This window comes from Sebastes fasciatus, chromosome 12 (genome assembly GCF_043250625.1).
Source record: "Sebastes fasciatus isolate fSebFas1 chromosome 12, fSebFas1.pri, whole genome shotgun sequence".
Classification (NCBI taxonomy): Eukaryota; Metazoa; Chordata; class Actinopteri; order Perciformes; family Sebastidae; genus Sebastes; species Sebastes fasciatus.
In genome coordinates this window covers 13,392,985-13,420,147 of record NC_133806.1, presented here as the reverse complement: position 1 = coordinate 13,420,147, position 27,163 = coordinate 13,392,985, and the positions used below count along the sequence as shown (strand labels likewise).

General features: G+C 41.4%; 1 protein-coding gene across 1 annotated transcript; it reads left to right on the top strand.

Annotated features, from left to right (window-relative positions):
• The first annotated feature begins 1,794 nt into the window (after positions 1–1,794).
• Positions 1,795–26,446, top strand: znf574 (zinc finger protein 574). Its single transcript, XM_074653187.1, has 10 exons — positions 1,795–1,921; positions 4,821–4,975; positions 12,077–13,250; positions 13,560–13,768; positions 14,083–14,262; positions 14,470–14,564; positions 18,192–18,286; positions 21,486–21,634; positions 23,111–23,398; positions 25,435–26,446. Exons 1-10 carry the CDS (start codon positions 1,891–1,893, stop codon positions 26,032–26,034), a joined length of 2,976 nt encoding a protein of 991 aa, XP_074509288.1. The 5' UTR covers positions 1,795–1,890; the 3' UTR covers positions 26,035–26,446.
• The last annotated feature ends 717 nt before the right edge of the window (positions 26,447–27,163 follow it).

Here is a 27,163-nt window from a genome sequence, read left to right as displayed (position 1 = left end):
GGGCAAGTTAATTTATATGGCTTAAATATTAACATACATAAATATAAAATAAGTAATTTAAATTTGGGAAGGCAGTATTTCAAATGGATAATCTGAATGTAAATAGGATGTAGTATGTATATGCATGATGAGAAGTAATAAATATACAGTATATACAGAGGTGTAAACCCGAATGTAGTATGTATAGAGATGAAAGAATTGTCTGTAACTCATTGTTATTGTTGCCTAAAAGAATCTCAAAATGACTTTCAGGCTCTCTTGAATGGACTTTTGCCTGCTCAGGTATAATATTTGTTCAGCCTCTCTTTGCTCTTCGTCTTCTGCAGCTCATTTTGCAAACATAAAAAAGTAACACATTTGATGTATTCAAGATTCCTGCTATTTTAAATAACCACTGTTGATATTATCTGGTTTTAAACAGGGGAGGGGAAACTCAGACATTAACTGACCGGATCTCTGGTTGATTTTCTGATTTAGTGTCAAACACACAAAGCCATCTACAGTGTGTGTTCTGCACTATAGTTTAACTATCTTATCCTTGTGTAAACTACAACTCTGCTTGGACTTTGGGCCGTACAGTTAAAACACTGTCTATACCTATTGGCTTTGGCTTTTTGGACATATGGGATCCAATTTGAACAACCAACAAGGAAATAAATGTATTATTTCCTAAAATCAATACATTTTACTATTATTAGTAAAATGTATCAATTTTACTAATAATACTTTATGAACTAACACATTATTTCTTATAAGCATGAAAGCTATTTCTTGGAAATAGTTTACCCAACAGTGTCATTCTCTTACTTTTCCTGAGCTATCAACTGTATTTCATAGCTGTCTTCATTTACGTTTTAGGACCTCTTGTCCATTTTGGCTTAAAATATAGGCTAAGCATAAAACGTTAATAGACGTGGAAATTATAGTTTGACAAAAACACTCCAAACTCAAGGTCCACTTACTAGCCTTTTCTGGACTTTTCAACAGTATTACACAGTCCTCATCAGCGAAAAAAGCTTGACACCTAAAGAGTTATGTCATGTCAGCAGATCTGTCTCCATTGACAACTGCAAACTCCAATCCACGGATGAAGACCCTGTAGTAAGTGGACGTTGAGTTGGAAGTGTTTTGCCAAACTTATATTTCTCATAATTAGGATAAGCATAGACAACCTCTTTTTTTCCCTTCCTTTCCTCATAACAAAATAAAATGAAATTAAATATGGAAAAAGACAAAATAGAGAAAAAAAAACAAAAAAACAACAACATTAAAGACATTAAAAAACATTAAAAAAAATATATATAAAAATAAAAAAATAAAAAAACATAACAAAATTTTAAAATAAAAAAATAAATAAAAATAAAAAAATAAAAATAAAAGAAATATAACAACATTTTAAAATAAAAAAAAATAAAGAAAAAAAAAATAAAGAAACCTACACAGACCCTGGCAGGGCTGGCGCTCTTTTGAACTACAAACCTCCTCAGTGTGATGTGTAGCTGAACACTATTGGCTGATGCAGTGACCGGCCCATGCCCGGCCAGTTGAGGAGTTTCTATATATATATATATATATATTTCTTTTTTTCCCTTCCTTTCCTCATAACGAAATAAAATAAAATGAAATATGGATAAAACAAAATGGAGAGAAAAAAAATAAATTAAAAAAAATAAAAAACATAACAAAATTTTAAAATATTAAAAAAATAAAATTAAAAAAACATACAAAAAAAAAAAAAACCTGCACAGACCCTGGCAGTGCTGGCGCTCTTTTGAACTACAAACCTCGTCAGTGTGATGTGTAGCTGAACCCCATTGGCTCACGCAGTGACCCTCTCAGCCAATCAGCTGCAGCCTTCTAACCTGCAGAAGAAACTGAAGTTGTTGTCCTATGTCCTCGGCCGGTAATATGTCTGAGCCCGGTGAGTCATGTTCAATTCATTCTACTCATTTTATATATAAATGAATGCTACTTTTTCCCCTGCTGAACACATATGGCACACTGATATATTTATGATATGATGTATGTTTTGAACAGTGGGGGAGACAGCTAATGTTAAGTTTTAGTGTGTCGCCGCCATTATACCACCGAAGAAGCGTCTCCCGCCCTCCTCCTCCTCCTCCTTCTTCTTCTTCTTCTCCTGCTCTGTTTCTTCTTCTCCTCCTTGGTAGTAGACAGTAGCGAAGCAGCACATGTCCAGGTAGTATAAGAGGTGTAGTCGCCGGCTAACGCGATGCATTAATGGTTGTTTTGATTAGCTCCAGAGCTAGCAGGAGAGCTAGAGAGCTAACCACCGCCACGCCGGAGAGGAGGACAATGTGGCCATGATGCTAGAAAGATGGCCATCGTTGCATGTTAGCAGCTCTGCATCTGCTCAGAGATAACACACTGTAGCTGCTAACCCAGCTAGCTCTGACTAGCTGTGTTGCACGGGTCAGACTCACAATCAAAGCAGTCATAGGAGCTGATGCAAGGCTTGGTGTTAAGCTGGGGATTGCATGAAGTGAACTAGGAGTTACGTGTAGTTTTGTTCCCTGACTGACATTGTCCCTGGAGGTTATCCTGCACAATGCATGCTATGGTTTAACATTCATGGTGTTTAGACACCTGCCTCATTAAGAAATACACATTATTAAAAAAAAGCAAATTACAAACTGGTGCTTGTGGGTTGAAGCAGATGCAGACTACCTCATATCTGATCATTTAACTGTCACTGTTAGACTAAAAGTGCAACAATCTTGCACAAGGTTATCCTGCACAATGCATGTCATGGAATAACATTCATGGTGTTTAGACACCTGGCTCATTAAGAAATGCACATTGTTAAAAAAAAAAAAAAAGCAGATTACAGCTGGTGCTTGCAGGTAAAAGCAGATGCAGACTACCTCATATCTGATCATTTAACTGTCACTGATGGAATAAAGGTGTAGCATGAATCTGATCATCTGTATACCCAGACACAGAAGAGCTTCTGCTGGGAAGAAGGTTGCAAACACACACAGACCTCACTAGACTACCATCCCAACAGGGGCAGTGGGGCATTATTATGCCATAATTGATGATTTAAATGATTTTGTTATATTCTATATTTTTCGTACTATAAACAAGACCCATGAAAAGACCAAAACCAACAATACATTTATCCCACTAACAGGGCTCGGTATCCCCTCTCCAGTGGCTCCCTGTGGAATACATTTTCATTTTTATTTATCATTGTTTTAGGTCTATGTTACGACGGAGTATTAGGGCCACATTGAGGAAAAAATTATATCTGAGATTTCGATAATAAAGTCATATTACGAGAATAAAGTCAGAAGTTTACGAGAAAAAAGTCAGTATTATGAGAATAAAGTCATAATATTATAAAGTAGTCATTTTACGTGTTATTTCCTTTTTTTCTTGTAAAGTTATGACTTTATTCTTGTAATATTACGATTTTTTTTCTCGTAATATTATGACTTTATTCTGTAAATCTCAGATGTTTTGTCCCTCAATGTGGCCCTAATACTCCGTAGTACATTTACTCTTTGGCCCTCACTGCATTAGACTTATATATTATATACTTAGACTATAAACTGTGTTACCTTCCACACAATGCTCAAATGTTTTGCGGCTCCAGACAGATTTTTATTTTTTATTTTGCCGGAAAACGGCTCTTTTGATAGTAAAGGTTGCCAACCCCTGCACTTATAAGAACTGCCTGTGAAGCAGCTTCAAATCATGCCTGATAAAGCCTCATAAACCTAAAAAACTGTTAAAAAATGTGTCTTACTTCTTTATGATGAATGTGGTTACTGTAATTTTTGTATAAGTTGATCCCATGTACAGCATCCTGCTGCTGTAAATACTCACTAAATCACCAAACCTGCAGCTGAAAACAGCCCCAACAAATAAAACAATACTTATACCTCTATTTGAATAACTTTTGCTAAAACCTACCGTGCCCAGCTGTTTTATGACATTACTTTTTTGGATAAGTTGCCTTTAAAAAAAATGAATCTATATATCTGTGATACATATTCAAAGATTTACATCTTCAGTAGGAACACTTGGGCTTGGGGCACAGTCACATACCCACTGGGGAAGTTGGAAAGCATTGAGAGACAGACTAACATAGCATCGTTAACAAAAATATGGAATATCGCCAGGCTTGTCCTTGTCTTAGCCTTGTGTCCCAATTAAAATTATGAACTAGAAGGCGTCTTTCAAAGGTATTGATGTGTGTCTTTCAGTGTGTTTCTTTGATTTGTAAGGTTCTTTTTTCAAAGTAGAGCCTTGCTGGTGCAGTACGAGGTCTGATTTGTATCCAGTGAATGGGAAAGATCGCAGAGGTGGAGTTTGATTATAGCTAACTACATTTAGCAGCAGCATGCATTTCCAGTGGGTCCCAATTACAGCACATATCTAATTGATGTTGGAGCTAAACATCGACTCGGCCCATGAAATGGCAGAGAGAGAGAGAGACTTGGCAAGGTCTGTACTGAGCAGCAACCTGCATGGTCAAAATAACAATTAGCCCAGGCTCAGCGCATGGTGAGTCATCCTGGCAACCCCAGGGTTAGCCTGCTGGCGCTTGTGTCCAAGCTGTTGTCTTGATAATATATGCAGGCACTTCTTTTCATCAGGAGAGGGCAATGTTCACAACCTAACTTCAAATGTAATGCACTGGTGGGTAGACATCTGTATAAGACTCACGTTGTGATATCACTTTCATATTCCGAGCATGCTGAGTTTTGTGAACTGTTTCACCTTTATCTAAAAATCAGTTTTGCATTGCTGCGTTTCTTATGAAATGGTTTTGATTTCTAATCCCCCGGCAGCTATGGAGAGTTCGTCGGTGTACATGTGCTTCCCCTGCTACCAGGAGTTCAACACCCTGGAGGAGGTACTCGAGCACCAGTTGACGTGCACCGCTGAGGATGAACAGCTGGAACAACCTGGAACCCCTGTCACTGTTCCAATGCTACAGACTCGGGTAAATACTGGAGCAATCAACAATTTCCCCTTTTCATCATGTGATTGCATGATCATGAGTTCAGCTGAGAATAAAACCAAAAAACATCAGTATTTTGGCGATGTGGCCTGAGACGACCAGCGGTGAGATCACATAAAAGCCTCTGAATCAGATCGGAGAATGACATTGAAGTGACAAGTATAACTTTAGTAATAAATTGGCGATGTTCTGCTACTCATCATAGTAACAGTGACCTTGATCAGAGCACTTAACATTGAGTTGTTTGCAATGATTTACTGACACATCTCAAGGGGTTGCGGTGTATTAATATCTAGGTGAATGCTGACGTCATGTTTTGTCGTAGAATGACCAGTGTTTTTTTCTGTTGGATAATAATAGTGCTTATTAAGAAGCATTATCAGTTTATTAGGTACACCTAGCTGAAACTAATGCAGTCTAATACAACAGTCCTGTAATAAATCGTACACTCATGAAGATTATGGAGAAGTGTTTCTGTTATTTAGCCTACCGTCATTGATATAAATGAGGCGGACAAACTGTCAGTATGACGCAACACAATTCAACAGCTCCACAAACAAACAGCCTCCATAATGATCAACACCTCTGAAACAGTTTCAACAAAAACATGAACATTTTTTAACTTTCCTGAAGATTTATTGCAGGACTGTTGTTTTAGACTTAATTAGTTTGAGCTAGGTGTACCTATAACCTGGCAACTGGATATGCCAACGAAGAGTTATTTTTGTGTTAGTTGTTTTATTGATACTCTTATTGTTTTTTTTTTCATTTCTAAATAATTGCTTTTTAAAACTATTATTTAAAAAAAGTAAAATTCAGAACAGGATTAGAATTTATTTCTATTTTTTAATATAACTAAATGTTGTTTGTGGAGCAGCAATAATAATGTTTACAATAGCAAAGTCACTGTATAAACTCATTAATATCTCACTTGAAGTAAATCTAAAATGTCAATGAAATAAATCACATTCCTGAGTGAATTTGATAAAGAATGAAGAGCACAGACATAAGTCAGTATCAGTCCTGTCCTCTGTCCTCCTACCTGTGATGATGTGATTCACTGCTGCAGGTAACGGTACCGCTGGTAGAGAGAGGAGGGGCTGCTTTGTCTCAGCCAGCTGATCAGTTTACAAGAATTTGCTAAATTAAGCTAAAAAGTTAGACAACATACCGAGTACACAGCTTTTGTTTTAGCTTGTTTGTAACAATTCACTATTAGCATAGACAAAACATAATTGTGTATGAGAGACTGCGGACTGTGAGATGAAATATTGCATTTCTGTATGTTATGCTTGTTGAACAGGTGAATTGATACAGTATTGACTTTTTACTCTTGATTGGGTTTTATTGCATTTGTGACGAGCGTTATCAACATCTCCTCTGGTAAAATGTAGCCACACTTTCGATCGTTTTGTTCTCTCTGCCATGATGAGTGTCTCACGCTGCACTGAGCTCGAGTGTGAGTGTGTGAACACGACTCCACCCGTCAAGCAAAGACAGGCACAGAGACAGGAGGTTTGCGATGCTGCCCTTAATTGCTTGATAACCCTATTTGCCGCTATGGAAATCCTAATTTGTCAAGTACCGATAGCAGAGCCATTAACTCCAGCCCTTATCAATACTCTTTTTTTTTTTACTAATTCAGAATCGGTTCCCGTTTAGAACCAGGTTCCAGGGGCATCCCTGTACTTGACTACGTAAGAGTTTAAAATCTCTTTTTCAAGAGAAACCTGGCCAAGAGAGCATCATTAAAACATTGTTACAACAATAAATGATAAAATAAGCATCCCATGCACGCTTTTGACTTCCCTCCTCTCTCTCCTCCCTGCTGTTCTCCCTGAGTTTCAATTCCCCTGATTCCCTCCCAGTCCCTCCCCCAAACAAATTTCAAAATCCACCCTCTATATTTATTAGAAATAGCCTTGTGTCACTGCTGTTTGTGATTGTGGATTTTAAATTACATACTTATTCCACATATTTGTCAGTTGTGTCTAAACTGAGAGCAAGAGAGAGCGAGAGAGCGAGAGAGCGAGAGAGAGAGAGAGAGAGAGAGAGAGAGAGAGAGCGAGAGCGAGAGAGAGAGAGCGAGAGCTCTATAGTAAACAGCAGAGCAGCAGAATCGCTTGTTGACCGGCGCGGAGAAATTTGCTCCAGTTGTGAACAGCCAGGCTTCTGCTCGCACTACAATTAACATAGTGTGAACCTTGAGATACATAAATATATAAATGTTTTTAAAGACTTGCAAACCATAGATTTGTAAAATGTCAATTTTGTTTTCTTCAAATTCTAGTGTTGGGTCGCAGTCCCCTCCATACATGTGCATAATTTATACTGATAAACATATTCAAGACAGATATCAGTCACTAAGTCATTGCACCAGTACATCTGTCAGACCTCTAACGTTTACCCTGATAAATTGGCAATGGCTGTGTAGTAAGGTAAGGCCTGCAGATTACTCAACAGTTTTCTAAGTACTTAAGTGCTACCTGGAACGGCTTTCTGTCTAGGGTAATGGCAAAATAACACATTAGCACGTTGTTTATCAGAGTAATGAGTCTCTGGTGAGGCAAACAGGTGTAACGGGCAAAAAAAAGTGGCAGTACTAAAAGTTGATTGATTGTGGAGTGTTGGACTTTTAAATTGGGCTTTTTAGACAGAGCATGTTTTATATTTTGAACAAGCTCTGATCTGTCATATATCATATCATATCAGTGTTATTGGTTGAGTTCTGTTCTGAAAGTATACAAGATTTTGTTAAATCAGAGCATACAGTGTGCCAGCTTCATGGAGAGGTTGTTTTTGGTAATAATATGGTACAGTACAATATCAACATGGTTAAAAACAATATAAGCCAGTACTGCATTTTGGGTATTAATTTGATTAATCACAGTAGATGAAAAGATGAAACATTGGGAGCAGGAAGGGATGACATATCTCATCATAAATGTGTCGCAGGCCAGGTTGAGGTCCAGGATGCCACATTTACATGGTATCTGGTAGGGCTGCACCATTATGGCTAAAACGATAATAATAATTATTGTGATCAATATTGAGATCATGATTCTTTATCAAGATTATTCATTGATTTTAGGGACAACGTATTTTTATTGCACTTTCACATTTAAATCAACAGAGCAGAAGGTTCTTTGTCCTGACTTCAGTGCATTTTCGTTTTGCCCGTCTGCTCTCTGTTGTATAGTTTGGTATTTCTTTTGTCCTCCGTGTCCCCTTGTGAGTCAATATCGGACGGATAATGTCCCTATTGTTAGGTTATCCTCCACAATGCGTGTCATGGAATAACAATCATGGCGTTTAGACAAGTTCACCTGGCTCATTTAGAAATGTACCATGTAAAAAAGCAAATTATAACTGGTTCTTTCAGGTAAATGGGTAAAAAAACTGCAGCTGCAACATTCAGGAAAGTTTTTCACAGGCCACTGCTGCAGGGTACGTGCACAGCGGCATGACAGCTCCCCAAAATTGAAGCCAAAAAAAATAACATAACATAGACCTACAAAAAAAATTGTCCGTCCGTCCACCCGTACCATTGTCATGAAGGCGATATCTCAGGAACACCTTGAGGGAATTTCTTCAGATTTGACACAAACGTTGATTGGGATTCAAGGATGAACTGATTAGAATTTGGAGGTCAAAGATCAAGGTCACTGTGACCTCACAAAACATGCTTTTGGCCATAACTCAAGAATTCATATGCTAATTATGACAATTTCCCACAAATGTCTAATAGGATAAAAAGTGAAGTGATGACATTTTGAACAGACATGGATGTCAATGTGTGCTAGTGTAGTGTATGTAAATTCAGTTGTATTTCTATTGTTTTGGCTCATAGTGGATTTCTGCATTGCATTCAGTATTTCCTACTTAATGTGTCCTGTTCGGAATATATATTCTTTAGGGATGAATTTCATCAAAATGCTGAGCTCTATTAATTCTAACTTCTGCAAAGACGCTATTTGAATTGCAGAGTTTGAAAGTTGTATAATGGGCCGGTCTACTCTGTTTAACTTTGACATATTGAGCTGAGTCTCGGTACGACTGGCACTTTTTTTCCTTTCGTCTTTTCCATGACAGCGTCAGGGTTAAAAGCAGTCCTTGGCTCTCATTTGCCAGTAGGGCATGGCTGTCTGTACTTGTGCCCAAACTTCCATCCATACAGTCTTCAACACACGTCCATAAAGCAAGGTGACACTCATGACAGACAAATTGCATCCTGAGTCGCCAGCGGGAGGAGGAGCATGAGAAATGCATCAGTCAGTGCCACCCTTTCTCCTGATGGATCGCTCGTGGGCCTTCCCATCGATGAATCAGCTAGAGAAACACTATAAAACCTTTTGGCTTCCTGGCCCTCACTTTGCTTTTAAGCTGTTTTATTGCAGGCATCCCGACTTCATTAGCTAGATTATCATAATTTCTGAGTATATAATGTGACATTATAATGTTGGCTGTTTATTATCTGAAATGGATGCAAAGAGCTCTTTTAACAAAGTGATGGAATTCAGGGAACTATAATGATAGGACATTGAGACCAGATAGTGCTTCAGTGTAACTTTTCATAACATTTTGGTTGCCTAAAAACATCTTATCCAGCATTCGGTTGTACTTAGCTCCACTCTCTCGTGTCCCTTCTGGTTCCAAAAAACTAGATGGCTACAGCCAAAATGACGAACTCGAGGCTTCAAAACCGTAGTCCACAAACCAATGGGTGACGTCACGGTGACTACGTCCACTTCTTATATACAGTCTATGTGTAGTACCCAAGACCTTTTCTGTTTGTGTTTTTTTTTGTGCTATATCTGGGAATGTCGGTGGTGTTGTGGTTGTTGGAGCTGTGGAGGAAGATTTACAGAAATATTATTATTCCTTTTGAGTGGCTTTGGTCTGTAAAATTACCAGAGCATCTGTGGATTACGGTGCGTGTGCAGGGATAATGCCTTTCTGAAAGTAGGTTCCACCAGATCATGTCCTGTCTAGATTGTAGAAGAAGAACTCCTTCTATCTGTATGTAAGGTGGCAAAAGTCCTCCGTTGTGTAGAGCTGCAGTACAAAAGATACAAAAAAAACACTCTTTACTTTCTCGGTGAGTTCAAAACATCAATCTTGATTTTGACTAATCCTGACTTTCTGATCTAATGCAGGCCTGAGTCATGTAGATAAAAAATCTGTTTGTCTGAACATGCTTTAGAGCTAACAAAGATAGATTTTGTACTACCTTAATGAAATATATGCCCTTTGTTGGCAAGAAAGAGAAATAAACTCTAACTTGTTCCTCACCTGTGACGCAATGTTTTAACATAATGTGGATGGACAAAAAAACATTTAAAGGTGCAATGTGTAAGATCAGGCCACATGCTCCAAACAAATAAGGGGCAGCATTTCACCTCTATACTGGGTCCATACAATTTTAATTCACAGTCATCAGTTATATATAAAAAACAACAACAACTATAAACTAACTAACAGCAGGGCAAGAATATGCAAAATTTGACCAAACTGCTGAAACTCTGAGAGCCGTCATAATAACACTGATATTAGTCTTCATGTGTGGCGTTGGTCTATAGTTGGTCTTTGTGTTTACTGTGCCACTAACCGGGGGCTGTACAGTCCGTGTACATTATGATAGTTTGTTTATTTGATTAAATCCAAAGTGGCGGAAACGAGAAAAACTCGTATTCCGTTCGTTTCATCCATCAGGAGACTAAAGCAACTAGAAGCAGCAGCTCCTATGCAGACCTTCCAGCGCCAGGGGTCTGATCCTGGGGAAGTGCCCCGACTCCCCGCCGGATCAGCAAACTTTCTCTTGCTGCCGTTACCCAGGTTCGACCCAGCTGGGTCTTTTGCTAAGGTTTGAGCCGGCTGAATGCGAGCTAACCACTAACTGAAGGCCCGTCTCCGGAGCTGCCGCACGCTCCCTCCCGGTGAAGTAGTTTCCTGGTAGTGAAAATCCAAGTTGTTTTCTCATTTCTGCCACTTTAGATTTAATCCAATAAACAAACTACCAAAACGTAGATGGACCATGTACCTTCAATGTGACTGACAAGCCCTCGGGATAGCTCTACTTCTTCATCCTCTCATGTTGGACTGAGGGAAGACTGGACGCTACAGTGACTCACTATCGCCTTTCAAGGTTCAAGTGCTATTACAAGACAGGACGCGCCGGGGATAGCTAGTTATCATGCTCATTTCAGTAGATATCTCTGCAACACAATACATAGAAATCGACACTGTAACCTCTTCACATTCTGTTAATAATGTTTGTTCATTTTTTGAATGCTTTAAACTAAAATTCTTGTCAGATCTAACACATTGCACCTTTAAGTTTCAAATACTGTCAATTGTGCCAATTTCAATTCATAGAGGAGACACAGACATGCATTATTTTGACAATATTTGCTTTAGGAGCACAAATAACAAAACCATACTCGGCAGACCATCAGCCAAGACTACCATGTGAAAAATAGGTGCAGGCTATGACTTCATTTACACCTTGGTGTTAACATCCTATCTGTAATGTATAAGAAAAAAATGCAAGCAGAATGCTCTTGAATCAGCCAGACCACATTTGGAGGTGGTCATCAGTCTTCACATTGACTAGAATGCTAAAACAAAAGTCCATAAATCACTATAGTATGGCAGACATATTGAACGGTCTAAATGAGACAGTTTCATAAGTCTTTAAACTCGACCGTGATGTTATGTTTTTTATCATTCAAATAGATTGAGGGAGCAAATGTAAAACCCTGTGGAGAGACCCATTCAACCTTAATGGACCTTTGATAGTTATCGGCCAGGCTGAGGCCTTATCTTGGCTGACTGGAGCTCTCAGAGGAACCTTGGCTCTAAACACATGCTGCTCTAATTGACCTCTGTACCCCAATAATGAATTGTCATCCCTCATCTGCCAGAAAGAATGAAATAAAAGAAAAACAGTGCAGGTTGAATTCACTTGAAACAGCTATTAGATCAGTACTACAAGGAGTCATTTCCTACACGGAAACAAACGTGAAAGTGAAACATTAAAAGATAATATCTGATATCTTCTCTTTTCCTTTTTTGTCTTTGCAGCAACAGGTAATAAATATATCAAGGGCAGTTGAAGTCCCACAGTTTCAAGTCCAAGTAGGAAACGTGCAACCTGTTGTCAAGCAGGCTGCAGTCAGTGCACAGGTGACATCAGACCAGCCCAGAATCCTCTACCAGTGTGGGGACTGTGATGAACTTTTCAAAAGCCTGGACCTTTGGCAGCAACACCGTAAAGAAGAGACGTGTCAGCAGTCTCCCTCTGGGAAGCAGTCAAAACCTCATTCACAACCTGAGCCAGAAACCGCTTTAGCTGAGAGCTCCAGTTCAATTTTAAATCCAGATGATGCTTCTCTCACGACAACTGAAACTAGTGAGAATCTTAAACCAGAACCAGTGGAGACTCCCGTAGCAGAGGAAGAGGGGCAGCAAGTTGCAGAGACCACTTCAGCTCAGAGCTCTGATCCTCCTGTTTCTGAGGTGGCCGCCTCGACCTCGAATCAAGAGGATTGGTCTCCCAGGAGGAGAGGGGCAAACAAAAAGCCCAAGCCTGAACCAGTGCTCCTGTGTGTGGACTGTGGCTCATGCTTTGGCCTGGTGTCTGAACTAGTGGCCCACCGCAAGACCCAGCACGGCTTCGAGGAAGCTCTGCACCGCTGCTCTGTTTGTGGGGAAAGCTTTCTTAACACCACGCTGTTTCTTTACCACCGCAAGCAACACCGGCAGAAAGGCGAGGAAAAGCTGGCCGAGGTTCCCGAGGAGACATCAGAGGAAGTTTGTACTCAAAGCAACGGGACTGATGAGCAGCAGGGCCAGGATGCCACCGACTCCATCGCCAGCGTCACCTCCAGTTTCACACAGCCCGAGTTTTTCATGTGCACCCAGTGTGGGGAGAGCTTCAGCGACGAGGGAGGGCTGGTCACCCATCGGAAGCAGAAGCACGGCCTGAAGGAGCCGCTACACAGCTGCCCCAATTGTGGCGAGAGCTTCATGAACACCACCCAGTACCTGTACCATCGCCGGCAGCATCGCTTCACAGCAGGGACAGAGGTGGTGGACGGAGCTGAAACTGGTGATGAAGCAGCTGCCACTAAACCCCAGGATACCCCACCAAGCTCAAAGCGGCTGCTTTCCCCGCCGGCCTCTGCTAGTGAATCAGGGTCACCCCTTCCTAAGAGAAGTAGGCCCTCAATCAGGATCCTGAGCGGCATTAATGCTGGTAAGTGAAGATATTAGTTTTTAAGCAGCTCCAGAGTGCGACTATTTAGGTTCATTTACATAATATGTTAAGAAATTACTAATTACCTATGTGTTTAGTAACTGACAAAAAAGGTAAAGCTTAAAATGTATTATGCTGTGCCAAAAGGCGCGGTGAATAATTTTGGGTGCACCTACATGACAAAGTTAGCCACACCAGTGCAACCAATGTAAAAAGTTAGTCCGGAGCCTTGAAAAGGCCATTTGGGAAAACATTTTTTTTTGTCGCTGAATGTTTTGGTCCCTAATGAACTGCTTTTTGTGTTGTCAGGAAACAGGGGCACCAAAGACGAACCAGAGGGCAGCACTGCAGCAGACTCGGACAACACCAACCACCCTCCGCCTGCCAAGCTGCTGCAGGACTGGGCCCGCACACCACTACCCCATGTTTGCCCGTACTGTGGCAAAACTTTCACCAGGCGCGTCTTCCTCCGCACCCACGTCTACAGCCACACCGGAGAAAAGCTCTTCATGTGCAAGGTGCCAATCCGAATTTAATCAAAAGTTGTCCTTTCTTGAATCTGAGAGATAATCTTATTTGATGGAAATGTCACTTGCGTCATGCAGCAGACATAGTCGAGATGATGTAATGCTTTTGAAGTGTTTCAAATTTGAGGCAGACACAATCTGAACCTCCGGCCTCATTATATTTGACAGATTCTCCAGTGTCTCTGCACAAATGGAGGTTGTTGGAAATAAGTTGAGCAAGTGTAGCCATGTACAGCTTTATTTACTCCCTTACAAGAGCTGTAAATACAACTATGGCACTGATCATGGTTATTGTTGTTGTGAAGGTTTGCACGAAGTCCTTCACTAACTCCCAGAGCCTGCTGCGCCACAGCATGAGCCACACGGGCAGCAAGCCCTTCAGCTGCAATGTTTGTGGCAAAAACTTCTCCCAGGCAGCCACCCTGAAGAGACACCAACGCATTCACACATCAACACTCCCTCGGCGCAAGCGTGGACGCAAACCGGTACAGTCTCTACCATTTTTCTTTGAAATAAAATACCTCACAAATTTGATTACAAAATTGCATATATAAAGTTTTGACATATATACGTACTTTTGAGCATATTAATCAACATGTACTTCATTTTGTTATTCATCATTTCCAAAAAAGTAGATAACTTGCTGTGAAATTTGTTTTTACTGACCTCGACTGCTGCGTCCCTCAATGCAGGCGTGTACTTTGGACAATGAGGGAGCTGCTCATCTCTTCTCTTGTCCTAACTGCCCGTCACGATTCAACACAGAGGATCAGCTCAACCATCACAAGTAAGAACACAACAAGACGAACACTTTAGCAACTTTGGTTATATAGCATTCTTTATTTGCACGAGCGTGGGTGTAAATGACTACAACACATCTAACAACTTCCATTATATATACTGTACATTATATTCAACACTCTAAAACTAGCTCTAAATCTGTGGATTTCCATATAGACCACAGATTGTCAATATTCAATCATTTCCAACCCTGTTTACAGAGTAAATACATCAGAATTAAGGTTCCAAACAGGACAGGATTTAGATAACCCCCTCCCCTCGCCAGGAGCTGTAGTAGCTGAGCCGTGTCTGACTACTGAGCAAGACCTTAAAGCTGTGTAGCAAACACACTGACTGAGACGTCTGGGTGCCCTTGAGCCTCAGCCACATATGATTGACAGACAGAGGCCCAGTAAATTAAGATGATAACGATAACCCAGGACGGGGGAAGAGCCTGGTCCTGTCCTGCCTGGTTGAGCAAGGGGGAGAGGACATACTGCGTGTGTGTGTGTGTGTGTGTGTGTGTATTTTATTGGCTTTGGCTATAGCACATTGGATGTGAAATAAAACAGTGTCTGGAAGGTTAAAGCACTGACTTAGCAGCAGGACAATGAGCTAGATGTGGATGTGCCGGAGAGCCAAAAGCAGAAAAAGCCAAAGCCCCCCAAAAAGTTTTACGGTTCAAATACCTTTGGGCTACACTTGTCTTGATATTGACTGCCAAAACCAGTGGCATGTTCTGGAAACCAGTGGACCATACGAGCCATTTCTGCCATGCTAGCAGGATTCAGTGTTAGGGCTAGGACCGGGCGATGTGGCCCAAAAATACAATCTTCGATTTTCTCACACCACATCTGATTTACGATTTGAATAGATTTTTTTTTCTTCTTAAAAACAAACTAGGCCTACAAAACACTAGGGCTCTCTCACACGTAATGCACGCGTATGTAGGCATACACACTCACACACACCGAGAGAGAGAGAACCTCCTTCTCTTTTATGAGCGTCATTTGGCATCAAACCCTTCACTCACTCAGTCGGTAAGACTGTTGCGTCTCTACGTAGGGAGCATCCCGTTGTGGTCATCGGGCTTGAGCCCCGGTAAAGCAACAGCAGTGGGAGGGGAGATGACGACATGCTGTCAAACATTCCTCAAACTTGCAGTCATTTTTTACTTATTTTATACTTTACTTTGCTATTATTGTCTAATGAAAGATGAGGACAAAAATCGGACTTCAAGGATTTTCCTTTTTAATAATCACATCAATTACATTAAAGCAACGGATTTTCTCATATGTAGAGCTATAGACAAATGAATAAATAAATAAACTGTAGATTATGCCAGCAAATAAAACAAAAGACCGGCTTTGTTGAGACTGTCTATCGATCTCCTTCGCTGTGTTTCAGTGCCCGGGACAGCAGCCAGATCCTTGAATAAATTAGTCGTGCTGCTTTTAGCTTCCAGAGACTTTAAACAAACTTTACAGCGGACAGCAGTTTGCTCGAGGTCGGACGCTGAAGAAAACTCTTGTTGCGTTAACTATGAACTACGGGAGCTCAGGGAAACGGTGGCAGTTCCGCTCCGTTCCGTAATTACTTAAGTTAAAGAGAAATTTGATTTTAATTTCTAAACATCATCCTAAACAATTAATTTGAAGTAATTTATAGAATTAATTTATTGCCCAGCTCTAGTTAGAGCATTTCAGTTAATCTGCCGATAATATTTTAGATAAATCGCCATTAATTGATCTATAAAATAACCGCCTTAAATTTATTCTATTGTTTTAAAACAGTTCAAAACCCAACAATCTTAACTCAAAGTTCACTTACGAGCTTTTTCCAGAGCTTTTAACTGCATCTCACAGTCTTCATCAGTAGATGGAGTTTGCTCATATGTCATTTTCAAGGTCAAGAATGAACCTTCAGCTAAACAAAGTTTCCTATTTTAGAAGACAAGGAAAAGCAGCTGCTGTCAATTTTGCTCAAAAATGGCTAAAATGATTCAGTGAATATCAACATTTTTCTGTAGATCAACAAATCGTTTTAGCTGTAGTCAGTGTAATACTAATGCTGTACGTATAGCGTCACCTCTACTCATTATAGAACATCTGGCTGGGAGAAGAGGTGACCCTGACTGAAATTTTAATTCTCCCAGCTGCCTCAGGGTCAGCTGTCCCTGAAATATTGATTTCTCTTGTCTATTTAACAGGGAACAGAAACAGCCTGGTCTCTTAGACGAGCATTGAGAGGTCCTTGCACATCACCTCTAGCATCCCGCTTTACTGCAAGTGACTCGTGTCTTTTGCCGCGACATTACCTGTAGCAGTATGATATACATAATACATACGCTTGTATGTGTGCAATATCGAGTGGAGCGTCATGTTTCCTGAACTTCAACATCATCCGTGTTTGTTCTGATTTGGAGAAAGCTGCTCTAAGAACCAGTATTTTATTTTCTTCCATGCTCTGAGAGCTCGCCTGATGCAGCGTTAGGTGGATACATCCTAACACTTCTCTCCTCCCTTAAGGCTATATCCAGTATAACGTTATGCAATGGATAAATATAGTCTTTCATGTCCTAACTCGGACTCCTCCCAGTTTACTGCTGTTTTTTTATTTAATCTCCAGCCGTTATACACTCAGCTAATACCCCTTATTTAACCTGAAGCACAGCTAAGCACATACTTACTGGTAATCCTCCTACGAGTCAAATATAGGGTAGCAGCTTAAAACCAAAACATGACTTTCCCTCTTTATTACTGTTTTTATGTGTCTGTCATTTGTGACTTTTTAAGACTTTATACAGTGTAATCTAATTGTTTGTATGACTGTTGCCCGTTCCTGTGAGGCAGGAGCTGGACTCCACCACTCACTTCCCACGTACACACACACTCTAAGTACTGGCTCTGCTCCAGGTGGCTCTAGAGAGAGTCATTCGTGTTTTCGCATTGGCCACTGTAGCTGTCCAACACGCTTGGCACACGGGAGAGGCTTCAGTTGGTTGCAATCTCCTCACCTCATCGCTAGATACCGCCCAATCCTACACACTGTTCCTTTAAAATGCAGGCTCCGCTCGTAGAAAACTCAACCTATCAAATCAAGCGCTTCCCAAACTAACAGCCAGCCATCAGGGGACGATCGAGATGTGTTGGCTTCACTTTTGAGGAGCTGTCTTGCCGCTGCGTGGGCACCTTACCGCGGCGGCAGGTGAAAACTGTACCTGTGTGTTGCATCTGCAGTCCAGAGTAGAAGAGTAATATACTGTATATTACTTGTTTTACAGGTTTACAGGTGAAGACGAACCTTATTTTAAGTCTTATTTTGATGCTTATAGTTTTGGCAGGTTTTTAGCACAACATGGAAGTGAAAGCAGTGCTCTGCTTATTTAAATATGAAAGTGCAATAAAAATGTTTTGTTCCTAAAATCAGATAAATAATCGTGATCTCAATACTGATCAAAGTAATCGTGATTATCATTTTGGCCATAATCGTGCAGCTCTACTGCAATCGTGTCATCCATGTCATGTTATTCTTTTTGCAGGTTAAAAAACAATTTTGAAGCTTATCATTGTCAGTAGTATGCTCAGTGGTTAAAGCACTTATGTGAATATGTGTGTTTCTGTGTATTAAACAGACTGCTCCACACCAGCCATCCATTCCCTTGCCCCGAATGTGGAGAGGCCTTCAAACGCAGGAGAGAACTGGACCTGCACTCGCTCACTCATCAAGGTGAGAGTTCAGGGCATAATATCGTTCACCCCCATATTTTTATAGTAAAGGTCTTTGCACACAGATTTTTTTTTTATTCGTCATCCGATAAAAATCGCTAAGCACAGAAACGTTCGCACCGAGTATGTTGTGTTTTATTATTCTATTCGCTGCGATAATTTGCAGAACAAGACAAAACGAACGGTGGCCCTGAGGGGTCAAACAAACCTCTTTTGCCTTTTGATGGATGCGAAAAAAGCAGAAAATTTACCCGGTTCCGAAAACTGAATAAATGAAACTTTCGGAGTCGGTGTGTAAACGTTTCTGACACAACGTGAGGTTCTATTTATTTTTAAACATGCGACAATTTCAGATGAAAAATACGGACTTGGTGTGCGAAGGCCTCTAGCAGGAGCAACCTGAAGCTAATTAATCATACATCAGTCATTTGGGCTGGAGCGTTTTGCTCCGTTATTAAATATCTTTTTTATTCAGCTGTTTGTGTAACATCCTTTCAATGTTTGACCATTTCCGAACATATTAAGAAACCTGCTTGTAATAGAAACCAATTAGATATGATGTTTGTATCACATCACTACAGCATGCAGTTAATTAGTATTGATTAATGCAAAGGCGCTAAATGCCCCCATCAGCCTGACTGGGTGGCCTATCTTGTTTATTTACAGAAATACATCCATGTTTTATGTGCATTGTTCCTCTAATGCATTAAGTCAATGACTTTCCATTGATCTGTGTCCCATATGGAACGGAGGAGGAAGGTGGAGGTAAATGAATTAGGTCAACATGTTGACTCTTCATCTTAATCAGGGGAGGGGGGGGCGTTGGCACGGCAACCTCATTAGTTAAGCTCGAAGAGTCAGCGTGCAGCAGGGGTCAGAGGTACGTGGCTCCTCTGAGAGAGATGATTGGAGAGATTGATCCATTGATCAGTCCAGGGCCATAGGCTGCGACTGTCCTTATTAAAGGTTTAATTAGAGGATCCCAGAGTGGGTCGCCCCCACTGGGATAAACAGTACAGATGGTTAGCAGATTGCAAGATGTTGGCGTGACGACCTATAGACATGATGAACCATCAGTGTCAGCGATTTCCCAGCCAGGTTCTCAAGAGCAGCGCAGTGAGAGTGTGGTTCGCTTTGCCAAAATAAAACTAGGGCACCAGCTGATCAGAGCTGAAATGATTAGCTGATTAATTGATTAGCTGGATGACAGGAAAATAATCTGAAACAATTTTGACAATCAATTAATCACTTTAATCAAGTAGAAGTGCCAAACATTTGCTGGTTCTGGGTTCTCAGTTGTGAGGATATGCTGTTTTTTTTTCTGTTTTATATATTTTTTAGGATTTGGACTGAAAAAGCAGCTTGAAGATATCACATTGGGCCCTGGGCAACTGTTCTGACATTCAGTCAGTCGAGAGAGTAATTGGCTAGATCAATTCATAATGAAAATAATTGTTAGTTGCAGCTCTACAAATAATGATTATTGATTGTCAATGATTGTATTGGTAAATTGATTCGTCTGTGAAAAAATTCCAATTTCCCAGAGCCCAAGATGACGTCAGAAGTCTTGTTTTGTTTGACAGCAGTCCAAAAACCAAAGATATTTTACTTACAGTGGAAACCTCTTATAGTGATCACGTCTGTCCCGGTCAAATTGATCACTATAAGCGTATGATTATCATAACCAATTTTTTCTTTTTCTTAATTTCTCATGCAGATTACCGTCTAATTGACATTTGTATTATCACATGAATATAAAGTAGTGAACAGCTGTTTCAAACGCTTTTTAAATTACAGCACTTTACAAATTAAATTATTATACAGTGTATAATTCAAATACACTATATATACTATAACACTACATCTATGAATTATAGTTTATGGAAAGGCCCGCTCAAGGGGGCATTACGTGACCGAGCATTATCAATCCACTTGACGAGGACGGCTTCAACCGCAGGTGCTCTCCCCGCGCGCATTCGTTTTCTGTCTCCATCACTAGCAGCCACGACTGTTTCTCGTTGTTGGAGTAGACCTGCACAAGGTAGCCTGAGGAACGGCAAGTTTTGCTGCCGCATCTTGTTGGCTTGTTTTTGGCAGTTTGTCACAAACTTGGAGGAGACTACACTTCTCACTGAGAGAAAATGACTTTCTTTTTCCCGTCATGATTTCAACGTGCACGCAGCACCAGACTCAGGTTGCCAGCCGGATGCAGACGGGTTGATATCAAGGGAGTAAAGTAAAAACAATATAAAAAACATCCATACGGTGTCATGTATGAAAAGACCCAAAGTGAAAAATTATTTAAACAGCCTTTATATAGAAATGATCCCAATTTTTTTTTTTATCCATATAAGCGGTTTCCACTGTATTATATAAAACAGAGCAGCAAATCATCACATTTGAAAAGCTAGAATCAGCAAATGTTTTACTATAATGGTTTTAACTATCAATAGTAACAATTGTTTGATTTATTTTTCTGTCAGTTGACACATTACCATTGTTATGCCTCCGCGCCGGCGATAGCTGTGGCCGGAGGCGTTATGACGTACATACAGTATGTCTGGTCCATTCTCGTGATATCTCAGGAACGCCTGGAGAGAACTTCTTCAAATTTGGCATAAACGTCAACTTGGACTCAAGGATGACCTGATAATAATCTGGTGGTCAAACATCACTGTGACCTTACAAAACACATTTTTGGCCATAACTCAAGAATTGATATGCTTATTATGACAATTTCACACAAATGTCTAACAAGATAAAATGATGAAGTGATGTTATTTTGGACAGACATGGATGTAAACTGCAACTAGACTGGTTGGCGAAGGCATACAACCACGAGGCGGTAATTCTAGTAACACCTGTTGTTCTTTCTGCGCCGTGTCAGAATGACTTCAAAGGATAGATTATTGTTTAATCACTAATTACAACACAAGCTCATGCCGTACATCCTGTGAATTAACATTTGTCGGGTCGAACTCACCTTGTGTGTTCACATTATAAGCAACCATTGTTGACACTGAAAAACTGGCTGCATCTGAATCACCAGCCATTTCTGTATACCACCTGCCACTGCACAACTGTTGGAACGACGGCTAGCAATCAACAAGGTTAAATCAACCGTCAGATATTAGCATGGCACGGTAGCTGCTTGTAGTGTGATGACCACCTGCCTAAAACCTGACACTGTTCCATTGCAGACAAGCAGCCAGCGACGTGTCTTCACTGTTCAACACAGTTTGTGAACCAGTCAGTGCTGGAAATCCACATGCAGCGTTGCCCTTCCACAGAGGAGGACAAGAACACTGGTCGTGGACGGGGTCAGGGCCGAGGACGATGCACTGGACAGGTTGGGAACACAGACAATAAATGTTTTTTCTTTCTAGCAGGTTTTACAATATTCAGAGTGTGAGAGGTTGCTAAATGTTAAAGGAACACTGTGTAGCATTTTGGGGATCTATTGGCAGAAATAGAATATAATATTCATAGCTATGTCTTCATTAGTGTATAATCACGTAAAACTAAGAATCGTTGTGTTTTCGTTAGCTTAGAATGAGCCCTTCATATCTGCATAGAGAGCGGGTCCTCTTCACGTAGTCCGCCATGTTGCTCCACCATATTTCTACAGTAGCCCAGAACGGACAAACCAAACACTGGCTCGAGAGAGAGAGAGCCTTTCACATTTTCATTTTACCTGAAAGGTAACTTTATTAGAGTATATCTCACAGAGATACTGAAACTGCAAAACTGACAACAGGGGCTACAGATTTAATCCGAGTGTCCCCAGAGGGAATCAAAGCAAAGCACAACAAAGTCATTCTTCTGTAGTGCTTCAGGTTTAATCAACTATCTGATTGTACTTCATTGTCTGGGCTCAGGTGGTAGCAAGCAGAGAGCCGAGGTTTTCTTTCTGGTGTCCACTGTGTAGTTGATCATACTATCCCTTACACACTTGTAGAGGCAACAATAATCGATTAGTTGATCAACAGAATATTAATCGGCAGATATTCTGATAATCAATCGTTTAAATCATTTATCAAGTAAAAATGCTAAATATTCTCTGGTTCCAGTCTCTTAAAGGATCAGTGTGTAACATTTCGGGGGCATCTGTTACCAGAAATGGAATATAATATTCATAACTATGCTTTCATAAGTGTATAATCAACAGAAACTAAGAATCATGTTTCTGTTAGCTTAGAATGAACCTTTCATATCCAAACCAAACACTGGCTCTAGCGAGAGCGTTTAGTGTATTTATGTTACCTAGTTCTCCGAGACGCTTGTGAAACTGTGGTAACGTGAGCCGCAGAGTGCAAAACCGTGGTACCGCCAGCCGCCGTCTGACTTCCGTTGCTCCTTAAGTAGTGTTGTTATGGTAAGGATGGCCTCTGAGCGAGGCGAACGGTGTTACCACGGTTTTGCACTTGGCGACTCACGTTATCGCAGTCTTTGAAAGGGAGGATTAAGCAAAGGGGTACTCGGTTGCAATCTGCAACCACACCACTAGACGCCGCCAAATCCTACACACTGTACCTTCAAGTGACAGATTTGTTTTTAATGAGGATGAAACAAGTACAAAGCACACCGTTTTGGCATTTTGCCAGTCCAGACAGAAAGGAAGTGGGGTTAGCGAAAGGGGGGTGATCTAACAAAGGTCCCCAGTCGTGTGACGTTGTGGTTACGTCTCAGTCAGACCATGAGGACACCGACCTTTTCTCTTTTCATTAATTGCCCCCCTCTGTTCATTCTCCATCTCCTTACTTTCCGGTTTGTCTCCCTCCCATCTCTTTATTCTTTGCTCGCTTTTTTATCCCTCCTCCCTCAGGTTGAGTGTGACCTATGCGGCCACCGTTGCATGACCCAGGAGGGCCTCGACCTCCATCGGTTATCCCACACGGGCCAGACACCGCTCAAATGCCCAGTGAGGCCTTGCCGCCGCCGATTTACCTCCAACAGTACCCTGGAGGAGCACGTGCTGGCCCACTTCCAAGGAACGCTCAGCAAGTCCAAAAACCGACCCCGCTTCCGCTGTCAGATTTGCCACAAGGAATTTTCCTACAATTCCACCTTCAATGTTCACATGAGGACACACACTGATGAGAGGCCCTTCGAGGTAAGGAGGATGGTGCTGCTGTATGTGTGTGTGTGCGCTTGTATAAAAAGTGTATTTCTCTCAGCCTTCTGAATCATATCTTGTCCTCTTTTTTTTTTTCATAAAAGACTTTCAAACCCTTTAACACCAGTATTTCAAATTGACATCCAGCACTGCCTCACCCGCCATGGTCACACCCGTTCATAGCTATGGCCTTTTCTCCGTTTCTGGACCATGGCCATTTGTGCAGTGTGTGTCCTGCGGGTGTTTCCTCCCTCCCTGTGTACCTGTGATTAATGACAGGGCTGAGTTAGGGCCTGTCAGCTCCCCCCTGTGCCTGTTACTATTCTGGGACTCTCTCCCCTCTCTCTCTCTCTGTTGCTCTGGTGACGAGGCAGGACATCAACTATAGACCCACCCGAGCCCATCACAGCACGTCGGACTGTAGAAATTGATTAAACGTTTGTGGCTTTGCTTTGAGCCATATTTATCAGACATGCTAAGGATTGAGGTTCAAGAAGCACTGGTCCTCAAACACACAGTTATGGGGATGAATTTTAATTTAAATCAAATATAATGTGCGTTCCTGAAGGAACACCTATATTTATTTACCGAGTGTCTAAAGAGCAAACCCAATAGGAAAGCAATTCTATTAGAGTATATCTCACAGAGATACTGAAACTGCAAAAGTGACAACAAGGGCTACAGATTTAATCCGAGTGTCCCCAGAGGGAATCAAAGCAAAGCACAACAAAGTCATTCTTCTGTAGTGCTTCAGGTTTAATCAAGTATCTGGTTGTACTTCATTGTCTGGGCTCAGGTGGTAGCAAGCAGAGAGCCGAGGTTCTCTTTTATGGTGTCCACTGTGTAGTTGATCATACTATCCCTTACACACTTGCAGAGCCAACGATTAATTGATTAGTTGATCAACAGAATATTAATCGGCAGATATTCTGATAATCAGTCGTTTAAGTCATTTATCAAGTAAAAATGCTAAATATTCTCTGGTTCCAGCCTCTTAAAGGATCATTTCAGTGGATCTATTAGCAGAAATGGAATATAATATTCATAACTATGTTTTCATTAGTGTATAATCAACTGAAACTAAGAATTGTTGTGTTTTCGTTAGCTTAGAATGAGTCCTTCATATCTACATAGGGAGCGGGTCCTTTTCACAGAGTCCGCCATGTTGCTCCGTCATGTTTTCTATAGTAGCCCAGAACGAACAAACCAAACACTGGCTCTAGAGAGAGCCTTTCATGTTTTTACGTTACCTGAAGGCTTCCGTAGTTCTCCAACACGCTTGTGAAACTGTGGTAACGTGAGCCGCAGAATGCAAAACCGTGCTACCGCCGTATGACTTCCGTTGCTCCTAAAGTAGTGTTGTTATGGTAAGGATGGCCTCTGAGCGAGGCGAACGGTGTTACCACGGTTTTGCACTTGGCGACTCACGTTACCGCAGTCTTTGAAAGGGAGGATTAAGCGAAGGGGTACTCGGTTGCAATCTGCAACCACACCACTAGATGGCGCCAAATCCTACAAACTGTCCCTTTTTAAATGTAAATATTTGCTGGCTTTCTAAGTCTTCTGTGACTAAACTGAATATATTTAGGCTCTGAACTATTGGGAGGCCAAAACAAGACATTTGAGGACATCACCTTAAATCTAGGACATTGTGATGCACATTTTAACCGTTTCTGATGTTTTATAGACCAAACATCAAATCAATTCACAGAAAATAATTGGCAGATTAATCGATAATGAGAGAATTGTTAGTTACAGTGTAACACACTCGTGTCGTTTTTATTGCTTTGTATGTGTCTTCCCCCCCCGACCGTCTTCCCCCATACCCTTTTCTCTCTGCTTTTCCTCTACCCCAGCCAGAAGTGCTGCATCTGCAGAAAATTATAAAGAGGGGTCTCAAAAAATATTAATTGCAGTAGAGTTTTGTGCATTGGCACTATTGTGAACATAACCGTACTTTCTTGCTACCCTCTTACCTTTCTTATATTTTGTACACTTTACCCATTGTGCTCTTCCCCATTCTCCTCCACCAGTGCGCCACATGTGGCAAGCGCTTCCGCCAGCTGCCCCACCTGCAGGACCACGAGCGCATCCACAGCGGCCTGCGGCCCTTCTGCTGCTGGATTTGCGGCAAGAGTTTCAGCGTGGCCGCCCGGCTCACCGAGCACGCACGCACCCACAGCGGGGAGAAGCCCTACCCCTGCGGCCACTGCCCTGCCGCCTTCCGCTCTCGCTCCAACCTGGATAAACACATCCGGCTACACGGAGACCTGCCTGTGGAGAGCGCCGAGCAGGCAGCGCAGGAGGCCGAGGCGGCCCATGTCCAGAAGGTGCTGGAGGGGGCCAAAGTGCTGTCTTCTCTGGCCACCACGGGGGAGATTGATTCTGGCACCGTTCAGACCATCTATGTACTGCAGGGGAGCGACGGAGGTAGTGAGACGGTCATGATCCCGTCTGATCAGTTTACCGGCTTAGACGGCGCCTCGCAGGTCGTCATCCTGCCCGCCTCTGTTCTGGGAGCTCAGGGCATTTCCGTTCCCACGATCACCATGGATGGAAATGAAATCACCATGATGCAGACGAACCACTCACCACAGCACGCCATAGAGTTCATTGTGGAGGAGACTGTATAAATGGCAACACAGTAGAGAAAGACTGAATGATAAGTTGAGAATACAGATTGTTGGATTTAGGTTTGATAATTAAAGCATATGGAGTTATTACCTTATATGTATATAGTTTGATAGTTTAAACAAAGGTCTGTGTAGAAATACAATTTTACAAGTTTTCCCTGAGCAGAAAATTTTATAACATTGTTCAAACAGTGTAAAACTAATGAATCAGAGGTTCATACGCAGACGAAACGCTCAGAGGAACAGAATGTACTTTAAATTAGTCTTTCAAACTGATTGAAAAACAGATTGTAAAATTGGTCCTCGATTGTATACAGACGTGCATTCACAAGCCCCTATTTATTAGGGGAAGACAAGCGGTGGCCCATGAAATGTCTTCTGCTTTCTTTATAATAAAACGCTTCAGCTTTCACACTTGTGAGCGTCCATCAATTTATAAGGTTAGATGACACGAGGGCATCGCCCCCATCCCTGTCAGATGGGATGGTTTTTATAGGTCCTGCTGTAAATGGCCACTTCTGCCTTTAGACAAACAGTATGAGGTCTTCTGCTGAGAAAAATACAGACAAGTCAGTGTTTCAAACCGCCGTTTCTCTGTCACTCGGACACTAATGTTAGTGAAAGGCAGAATGAAGTAGCATGTATAGATCAACCCTAATGCTCCCATAATTTATAGGACATTATGTTATCGATTGCTTTTGTGCTGTAATTAAATACAATGATAACAGGGATACAGTAAGATTTATGATGATTTAGCTGGAGTGCGGCATTATGCAGTGGCAAGTAGTGCAATGAAATTAGCCAGCACTTGCCGTATAGTTATCAAAAATAATGATCCTATTTGTGTCTGAATGGGAAGAGGCATAATATGATATAGGTTTTGCCAGCGCTGCAGCAGCCCATTATAGGCTTCTAAAGTGCAGTTTATGGCTGTCTCCCACCCAGTGATTGCTGACAGGGGGGTTTGAAACCACACACACACAGAGGCACTCAGTCTTAGTTTGTTTTCATGTCATGGAGGGGAGGAATGCTGATGATCGTGCGGGGTACTGAAATGGGGAAATGGCAGCATTTCTGCAAGAGTGTGAGAAGCATATCAGGAAATAGAGGGCTCCCGAGAAGCAAAAAG

Excerpts from the sequence above, each read along its gene's own strand:
- znf574 (XM_074653187.1), top strand. The coding sequence starts at position 1,891 with ATGTCCTCGGCCGGTAATATGTCTGAGCCCG. Across the intron at positions 21,635-23,110 it reads GAGGACGATGCACTGGACAG|GTTGAGTGTGACCTATGCGG; the intron begins GTTGGGAACACA and ends CTCCTCCCTCAG. Across the intron at positions 23,399-25,434 it reads CTGATGAGAGGCCCTTCGAG|TGCGCCACATGTGGCAAGCG; the intron begins GTAAGGAGGATG and ends CTCCTCCACCAG.